The 10,000-nt window shown below is 39.8% G+C and overlaps 1 protein-coding gene and 1 long non-coding RNA gene across 3 annotated transcripts in view; one reads left to right on the forward strand and one right to left on the reverse strand.

Moving 5' to 3' along the window:
- Positions 1-2,891: 2,891 nt before the first annotated feature.
- Positions 2,892-4,254, reverse strand: LOC123984361. Its single transcript, XR_006828428.1, has 3 exons — positions 3,728-4,254; positions 3,578-3,634; positions 2,892-3,478 (listed from the first exon to the last, which is right to left on the reverse strand). It is a non-coding gene; the product is annotated as an uncharacterized LOC123984361 (long non-coding RNA).
- Positions 4,255-6,586: 2,332 nt separating this feature from the next.
- Positions 6,587-10,000, forward strand: part of LOC123984195 (histone H1-like) — an 8,457-nt gene continuing 5,043 nt past the window's right edge. The window contains exon 1 of one of the 2 annotated variants that reach the window (XM_046070961.1): positions 6,587-6,827. In XM_046070961.1, the coding sequence (XP_045926917.1) occupies positions 6,600-6,827 (228 nt within the window). In that variant the 5' untranslated portion in view covers positions 6,587-6,599. The remainder of the gene's footprint in view (positions 6,828-10,000) is intronic. The other variant, XM_046070952.1, reaches the window with a different exon arrangement.

Genomic DNA, 10,000 nt, shown 5'->3' on the forward strand with positions numbered 1-10,000 from the left:
GCGGCTGCAGCACTACAGCAGGTCAGTCATAGTGAGCCAGTCCCAAATACTGTCAGCAATCTTTACATCTTGTCATGGTCACATCAGCTAATATATCTACTATGTTTGTTATAATATCTCTAGTCACAGATCACCTCCAGTAGAAACAGCAGCAACAAAAGCAGCGGCAGCAGCAACATCCCCTGCAACCCCTCAACAGCAACTGTTCGCTGTAAGTTATGTCAGCCCACCGTGTTTTAAAGCTAGATTTGGGTAATCCCTGTGTTTCTTTTTCAAAACTGTGTCACAGCATTTGTTGATGTATCGATACAGAAGCATTTGTATATGCATATAATCAAGGAATACATAACAATAGCCCTTCCAAAGGTCTCTGCACAGCTCTGCTTCTTACCACAGCCTGTAGCTGAGCTGTCACGTGACAAATGAACGACTCAAACCCAGAGACCCAGGGCCTTTCATAATCCGTGTTCTGGTCTGTACTTGTGTTCTTGTGAAACGCCATCTTTTGTGGCCCAAGTATTGTCCCAATACACAAGTTTGCATGTGAAATATCTATCGTCTGAGTCTTATAGCGTAATGGATGATAATTTGTCTCAGTGTTTCTCTGCAAAATGCTTAAACGGGTCGTCAAATGTAAAGCTGATGTGTGAGAAACATTGATATTAATATCAATCTGACTACCCCAAAACAAATAGTCCGGCCCCTCTGGCATATGCCAGAATTGCAAGGTGGGCAACTCACCCCTGGTTCTGTAAGCACAGTTTTTATTTCTGACAAGTTAATTTGCATAAACAAATGAGAGACTGGCCACCATGTAGAGCATTTTTCTTGCACAATAATTTAGTGACTGAAAACAACCCACAGAAACTGCTGTTTTGTCCAACTGGAATTAATATTAGGCTACTAACGGCAAGCTATAGTAGCCTGTACTATTATCTGAAATTATAATGAATTTACAAACATTAGCACTAATCAAACCTTAACCACAGTGGTGTAGGCTAATATCAGAAAATGGTTTTATTTGTGAAACAAATTTTGTGAACAGCTAAATCTCTACTAATAAACTATCTGTAGGCAGATCATGTAAATATATTATTATACTAACACTATACTTTCTATTTAATGTTATATATGTTATATTTTGTTTATCAAATGGTCAGATATAAAGACAAAATGCATAGATTTTGGTCGTTTGGTATGTAACTGCCTTTACTGAACGTTTACCCATCATGCTTACTGTCGCGCAAAGTCAATACAATAATACATTATTATTTTCTAAAATTTTGTTGCCTCTAACATTAGATTTTGGAGAAGTAAGAGAAGGGACAAAGAATTTATCTACAGTTTCATATGGCTTTTCTTACATTAAACAAGTTTAATGTTCCTGAATACTGGCATTTTTCAGCAGCGGAACACTGTTTTGGCGCTTTTCCATTACCAGTATTAGCTCAAGTCGCCTCGACTCGACTCTGTTTGGCCGTGCTCCTTTTTCCATTGCAGATAGTACCCCTCAATGTCAACACAACTGCCGCCACGTAAGATTCAATGCAACACACACACCAGCTCCACACAGCTTTCTCTTTATTTAAGTTAAAATGTTTCAACATTCCTCAGAATGTAAAGACAGATAAGCGGTATGAAAACCTTCCAGCTGTGTTTTCCTCTGCCGTTGTTGCTGCAGTGGTCTGTGTGACGGCGGGAACAGAGGGCTCTGTGAACAGGGGGCTCTGTGAGCGGGCAGCTGGCTGGCTTCGCGACCTGTTGGCGCAGGCTTCCCCCACCGCCACTTTCGGAGCTCCTCGACTCCGAAAACTTTCAAGCACATTTTTATTCCGCCATCACTTCTCATAAAACTGTCAATATTCGAAATCTACACAGCTGATTTATCACCTCAAAACTTCTCAGAAGTGGATTTAGTGATGAAATTACATACAAAAACTGAAAAATATAAAACTTTCTGTTGCTGGCGTCTCTCTGTCTGGCGCGGGCAATGATGATGTAGTGAATAGTGACGATTCTCTCTGACCAATCAGTAGTCTGCCGTGTTTTCTTGTCACATTTTAGTATCGCCTCAGCTTGCTTGGAACCTCTGTCATGTAAAATCATTTTAATACAAACTATAGGCTGCAAAATTAATACTGTTATAACTTGAGGTTAAAACCTTGCTATGTGTTTATAGTTCATTGGTTATTTGATTTATATGAAAACAGGTGTGTAAATGTGATTATTGGGGTTTTATTGTGTTGGATTTAGGGAGAAATGTCTCTCAAGCTCAGAAAATTAGATTCAGCTAATCAAAGGTTATAACTGATCAAACTCACACATGTTCAAAATCCACCATCAGGCTTATTTATATAATCCAAAATAACTCATTTGTTTCAGCTGCCTTTATGTTCTATACAACATGACAACAAATAGAATTACAACAAACAGCTTGAACCACTTGTACTATAGTACAAGTTATAACTAGAAGGGGTGTGATGAGACACTTTGCTCATGAGATGAGACAAGACATGATAATCAGTCTCTCCAGGATTTCGCAGGCCGTTTTACTGATTGTTGCGCTCTAAAATGCCTGATTTTGTGGCCGCTTTTCTATAGAATTGCAATGAAAATTTTAATGTTTTGGGGGCGTTTTTACATTATTTGCAATGAAATTGTGGGAATAAGTGAAAACGATTATTATGATTATAGTTAATTGATAACTAACGTCATCATTTAATGAAAATTCACATATATAATAAATATTTTTATTGCTCTGCGGATAATATCCACTTCAGACCCGCTGACAACCATACTTGCATTCAAAACAACCATACTTAAATGGACATTTTATTGCAGATCTGTGAAGAAATACTACTTTTACCTGCTGCTATTGCTACAAGTTGCATTGAACTTACTAATAATCAATTTTATTTCTATACTATAATTTCTTCACATAAAACAATCAAAAAACAGGCTTGTACTGGAATATGCAATTAAGATGTAGATTTCCACATATAATGCACAGTTTGACTTATGAAAGGTCTATATTAAGGCACACCAATAGATGTCTATCTAGCTCAGCATATGAATATATAGATATTTTGATTATTTAATTTTCTATAACTGTTACTACCCAAGTAAAGACAATCACATATTGCTTTCAAGATATTTTGTTGAAACAGCTGAAACCTGAACTTACTTTCTTGAGAGAACCAGGTAGTGAAATGTACAGTATGTAGTGTATCTATAAACAGATACAATATTAGTGCTGAAACAATTAGCAGGCAGAGGAAAACACATCTGGAAGATTTTCATACCGTTTATCTGTCTGAAATAACAAATATAATAACCTTTCACAGAAGCAAAAGTCACAGCGGGGTAATCGGGCTCCGCAGGTCTGGAAACATTAGCAGTAGGCTTAGTCCAGCGTGCTGTAAGACACAGGACTGTTGATGGAGACACAGACATGGCCCTGAGAATGCTGCTGGTGGCCCTGAAAGCACAAGGGACATCATCATGTACAGTTTAATGAAACATTTTTATTCAGGTTTCTCTTTATTAAATTAGATCCAGCTACTTAGTTCAGAGTCACATTTAGATGGAGACAGATTTAACATCTCTCTGTCCAGCTCCTCATCCTCCTCCATCACTGGGAGATGAAACAAAAAAATGTTAATTTGTGTATTAAATACATTAAAAATGTTTAAATTAAATCATTATTTGGATATTTTTGTGAACTGACCTAGAGTGCTACGTGTTGTCACAGAGGCAGCCGATGTAGCGTTGACTGCAGCTGATGTAGCAGGTGGTGGAGCGGACTCTGTCGTCTGCTGCCTGAGGATGTACTGCTGCAGGTTGTAGATCTTGCTTTTTTGATGCACTTCACTCCTTTGATGAAGGCAGCATAACCATCAACTCTGCTCTCCCAGATCTGCTTCCAGGTGTCCTTGGCCCTGGCTCCAAAGCCAACAATATCGTCACCCTCTGAGGCCACTGGTGGTGCAGGCTTCCTGGAAAAGAGGTAGGCCTACTGCCGTAGGTCCTCATTTTCCTGAAAGCTCCTGGCGTAGTCCAGTAAGGAAAGCAGGCTGTCCCTGGGGGTTGAAGGTCCCGTCTTTCTCCTCCTCTTCTACCTTTTTCATCAGGTAGAGGGCGTAGCCGACATCATTATCCAGGAGCCACCTCAGAAGGTTTTCATACCGCTTCTCTGTCTTTACATTCTGAGGAATGTTGAAACGTTTTAACTTAAAAAAGAGAAAGCTGTGTGGATCGCTGGTGTGTGTGTTGCATTGAAGATTACATCACGGAAGTTGTGTGTGGCGTTGCTTTGACGACAAGCTACGTACTATTACTGGGTACTATCTGCAACGGAAAACGGAGCAGGGCCGAGTAGAGTCGAGTCTATCGATTTGCGCTATGGTAGCATTTTCTGGCAACGCAGCATAGATCGTCAGAACACCGGCAACAGTTCAACGTTTAGTCCTAAAAGACGATGCAACTCCGACTCTGTTTGGGCCTGGAAATTCACAATCACAACCTGTAAGTATGCTTTATTGGTTGTGAATTATATTTAAAATAAACACGGCAATGTAACTTCACAGCCTGTTCAAGTGCGGAGTTGTTGTAAATGTTGGCTAACACAGCTAAAGTTATAACTATAATGCTAATATTACACCTGTTCAAATTGTTTGGCCAATTTTTATGTAAAATTGAGTTGAAATATGGTGATTTTTGTGGTGGTTTATGGTAAGATGTGGAACAATGATGCTGTGTGGTTGTGGACTTACACCATCTGTTACAGTCACAGTCTGAAGCGGCTTTGATTTGGATCACACTACCTTGTTTCGTACGACCCGCCCTTCTCTGCTTCTGATGGGCTAGTAGTCCTTACCTGGGAACTGCACATGTGCAACTCCCAACAAAGATTTTGTTGGGAATAGAATAGAAAACATTAGGAAAATCAAGTGTTGCACAGAGAAAAGTATGTGGTCCAAATATATAGGAATAAATGAAAGACATCAGGTGTAATTACCATCACATATTATTAAATATAAATTGACCCACAATTAAGAGCAAAAAACAAGTTATCTATAAGCAGTTGAGTTTAATGCACTTAAGAGACACCATTATGTTGCAAACTGATTTAAAAGGACTAATGCATTTCTTAGTTGATGGAAAGGGTTTCAAACTATTACTTCATCTAAAGACAGATTTTTGTGAAACTTCTGAAGTAGTACGTTCTTTAGACATTAAGATTTGTTTGTAATTGTCATTCACTCAGGAACTTTCCAAAGCAAGACAGACTATTGAACCGCCATTTGCCTCTGGCAAGCTGTTCCACCATGTGTGTGAATGTTAGTTTCTGTTTTAGCACTTAGGCTCAGTGTACGAATGTGAGTGAATGTAGATGTAGTGTAAAAGTGCTTTGAGTGGTCAAAAAGGCTAGAAAGGCGCTATACAAATACAGAGCATTTACAATAGAAGCATAAGACATGATTTGTTTTATGAACATAAACATTGATCCAAAATATTTAGATTTTATTTACTTTATGCTTAAATGTTTTACCTTGCAGATTTATAGCAGGTATTTGTTTCATAAATCCCAGTCAATATATTATGCAAGCCTGTAAACATCCCCACATTAAATTCAAAGTCTTGAAAATCACATATTTTAAGTCAAGTTTGATGAGTCTAGCTCCAATGGCAAAAATAAAAGGAATCTCTTCCGTCCCAATTTCCAAATAAAATACAAAGCCAATGATAAAACCTTCTTGTCCTCGATTTTAGCTTAATGGCCTCAATTCAGATGACAATAATTACTGAGAAAATATTTTAAATAACGATTAAATATTGAATAAAAGTTTTATTAATGTATTTACTTCTGGGACTGAGCTGATCAAATCATGCCACAGACAGAAAGCTGGTCACAAACTGAAGTATTAAAAGTACAAACTGAAGGGTTAAAGTTATTTCAACAAGTCAGGTCTCTTTGCAGCAGAAGAAATAAATAGTACTGTGCTCAGTTCCTTCATGTTGAATCCAACATTTGGTGGAAACGGAAAGTCTTTTCCAGCGGATCAATCTGTGACCGAAACGCCCGAGTCCATGAAAGCAACCGTGTGTTTACCTCCACTGAAATCTTCTCTGATTAAAACTAAATCAATAACATTATTTCAGCGATTTTAGTTTTATTGTATCTCCACACGTTCCTGCTTACTGGAAAATCACTGTCACATTTAATACAATATATTTTTAGTCATTTTTATAGACAAAATGTGAAGAAAACTCGCCGCGAGTTGTACAAAGTGACGGTGTGTTAGAGATGTTTGACGCCTCTTGGAATTAAATAAATGAGTCCTTGTCTCCAAACATGACCTCAGTCTGAAGAGAAGATCGTTTTCTCAGTGGTACAATAACAATTCCGGTCTAAAACGTTTGTCTAATGTGAATTTTATTGCCAAAATGTGGAAGAGAAAACACAAGTGTCGCCACATTTGAGCCGGGCGGCGGAGCGGCTGTGTGTTGCCTCTCCACGGTTCTCATGTGCTCTATAAGCCCCGCCTCCTCTCCGTTTGGACACCTTCAGACGAACACAGCAGAACTCAGCAGCAGACATGGCAGAAGAAGCTCCAGCAGCGGCTCCGGCCAAAGCCCAGAAGAAGAAGGCGGCTCCCCGTCCCAAGAAGGATGGCCCCACCCTCCCGAAGCTCATCATCAGCGCCGTGGCCGAGTCCAAGGAGCGCAAGGGGGTTTCTCTGGCGGCCATTAAAAAGGTTCTGGCCGCCAAAGGCGTGGATGTGCCGAAAGCAAACAAGCGCATCAACACCGCCGTGACTAAGCTGGTGACCGGAGGAACCCTGGGACAGACTAAAGGCACCGGGGCCTCCGGCTCCTTCAAGCTCGCCAAGGAGCCCAAAGCCGACAAACCTGCGAAGAAGGTGGTGAAGAAGAAAACTCCCGTTAAAGCCAAGAAGCCCGCAGCCAAGAAAGTTACAGCCGCCAAGAAACCTGCAGCCAAGAAGCCAGCAGCAAAGAAAGTAGCAGCCAAGAAGTCCCCGAAGAAGGCGCCGGCGAAGAAAGCTGTTAAAAAGCCCGTAGCGAAGAGCCCCAAGAAGAAGACTCCCGTTAAAAAGGCCAAAGCGGCGAAGAAGCCCGCTGCCAAGAAAGCCCCGGTAAAGAAAACCGCAGCCAAGAAGTCCAAGAAGTGAAGCGGCTCCTAATCCAGCACTCAGTGCGCCAAAGGTTCTTTTAAGAGCCACCACAGCTTCCATAAAGAGCGTTTCCTACATGATAAAGTTTTAAGAGCTAGTGCTGAAATGGCTTTAAGTGATGCGTAAACTTAAAGTCTTACTTTACCCTTCCTTTAATTTCCTAAAAACGTTTTGACAAGGTGACGGTCACAGGTTCATAATTGATTGTTTGCAGAAGTAGCCTACCTCTCACACAAGTCTATTAGGATTCCCATTAATGCATTATTTTAGCAGTTTGCTCTTGTCTTTAAGTTAGTAAAATATGCTTAAAATCACATTTATTAGTATCATTATTTTTATTATTTGTTCAGAAGTAGTCAGAGTTCCACCAGTATCAGTGACTCCACAGTAAGACAGATGTCTAGTCAATGTATTAACACAATCGGTTGACAGTCACCGCAAAGTAGTGAGAGAATATCGTGACACACCTGACCGTGACACTGACACCTGTCGCTCTGTGTCCTGCTGTCTCTGTCCCCCTCGCTCTGAGACACTGTTTTACTGTCTCCAGGATGCTTTATTCCTTCTGAAGCAGCTGTCAGAGATGCTGAAGTGAACATTTGTGTGGAATTGTGGTGATATTTACAGTATGTAGGATCACAAGTGTTTTCAGTTTCGGTTTTCTTCCTCTGATGAAGAGCAGCGCGCTCGTCTCATCGAGTAGGATACAGTCCCAGACGGGTTCTGTGTCTGTCAGACGGTCTAAAGGGGGTAGCCTCAGGGTGGACTGCCAATCTGGCATGGTGGGCCAACGAACTTTTGGGCCAAACAAGCCGTTTCTTGTGTTGTGGGCCAAAAAAAAAAAAATAAAATCGCCAAATGCGCGAAAATAACAGTTTTGTTTGCTACGTGGGCTGCAGTAGCCTTCCCTGCATAATGCAGGCACAAGCACTAGAAGGAGTAAAGGAGGCGAAACAGAGTGGCAGAGGGACAGTAAGAGAGAAAGGCAATAGGAGAGTAGAGGTGAAGTGGTTGGTAAGCTCAACCTGTAGGGAGGGAGTGTCATTTACACTGGGGACATGTAGCCACCACTTTTTGAAAGCATTAAAAATGTTCTGAAAAATAGCTTGCACCAAGAAATGTTAATTAACAAATAAAAATGCGATGAGAAAGGTTTATTTGCGCAATAAACATGCATTGCAGTGTAAATATTGACTAAATCTCTACATATAAAAAAAAGTAACTTAAGCTAAAAAAAAGGAATAAATTACTGATAACTGCATTACATTCTATTTTATATTCTGAATTGTCACCTGCCACCTCAATTGTCCTTCCCTTTATAAAAATAAAGACACTTCCACCGTAAATCGGTGCAGAAAATGTCTCCAGAATTCAGGAAATTAAGTATTTAATGCTCAAAATCTTCTCCCCGAATTCTAATTAATTAAGCTAATTTATCATTGAGGTGAAAAGGTGCCATATGCACATTTGAAAAGACTTTAGGCTACTTCAGGCATGCCTGCATGTATTTAGACTCAGCTGGGATTAAATTAAATGAGAAAAGTTGATCTACAGGAGAAACATATCTGACATCCTTACTGCATTATATTACACTATATTTTTAAAATTTTGGATTGTAACCTCAGACATTTCTTCAATAACGTGGTGCAAAACAACTCACCAGAATGCAGGAAATTAAGTGTTTAAAGCCCAAGATTTTCAGAGGAAGGACCCCAAGACCCCCCTGAGTTTATATTATCAGTGTTAATTATTTTCAGAAAATAAGTTGTTAGAGTTACTGTGTGAAGGTAATTTACTGTTGCTTTATAGATTTACTTTGGGTAGGCGGCAACGGTTTCACCTATAGTAGTGGTCGGCAAGAGGTGGCCCGCGAGCCAGATAAATAAATAAATAGGCTAAATACTTTGAAAGTGGCTGGTGCAGAAATAGATCTCAGTCATGACAGCAACAGTTACTCACATAATCACTTCCTCTTAAGTGATTGTGCCAACGACATTTTTTTTTTTGCAGCAATGCTTGTTTTTTTGTTGAATTGAGAGCTTTTATTTCGAAAAATTCAGAAAGACGCACTCAATAAAGTATGTGGCTTGCTTGACACACCTCTTTAAAAAAGCCTCAATAAACGTGATTCCCCTGAATGAGAAGCACAGAAATTTCCTCTGCCCGGAGATGCTGGGGGAATGAAAATAAGCATTGATGGATGTGGATCAATCGCTGGGATGTACGCTCTCCAGGACACGCTTTATTGTGAGTATGTGAAACAGTCTCTTCATAGTTCATTTAAAGAGGAAAACAATATGTATTTGCGTACGTGGGGACCGAACACACAACCCTTTGCATGAAGGGTTTTTCCTTTAACACGATTCCTTTAAAAACACAACCAAGGAGGTCACCCATACATGAATTGAGGTTAGATTAGCAACACGGATCAAATGATGCATGTCAAGCTTTACACTCATTCTTAAACCAGGCCATAATAGGTTATTTTTATAAACAATGTAAATGGTTTACTTAAATATAATAAAGTTTTGAAAAAAGCAAAATATGCTGTAAAAAACATAATTCATTGACTAGGATATAGTGTTAGCAGGCATTTGACTCACATCTGTGAATGGTTGACAGATGAGTTGCAGAGCCTTGGCATACAATGCCAGTTACCCCTTTCACACCAATAGTGAATGAAAATGAAACCTCTTCAGTCTGCAAGGGTGTGAGTGGTTGTGTGTAGGTCCTCACTGTTGTATGTCAGCTGACGAGTTTTTATAATATACAGTTGCTGGTCATATAATTAGAATATCATCAAA

This window comes from Micropterus dolomieu, linkage group LG02 (assembly GCF_021292245.1).
Source record: "Micropterus dolomieu isolate WLL.071019.BEF.003 ecotype Adirondacks linkage group LG02, ASM2129224v1, whole genome shotgun sequence".
In the NCBI taxonomy this organism is placed as follows: Eukaryota; Metazoa; Chordata; class Actinopteri; order Centrarchiformes; family Centrarchidae; genus Micropterus; species Micropterus dolomieu.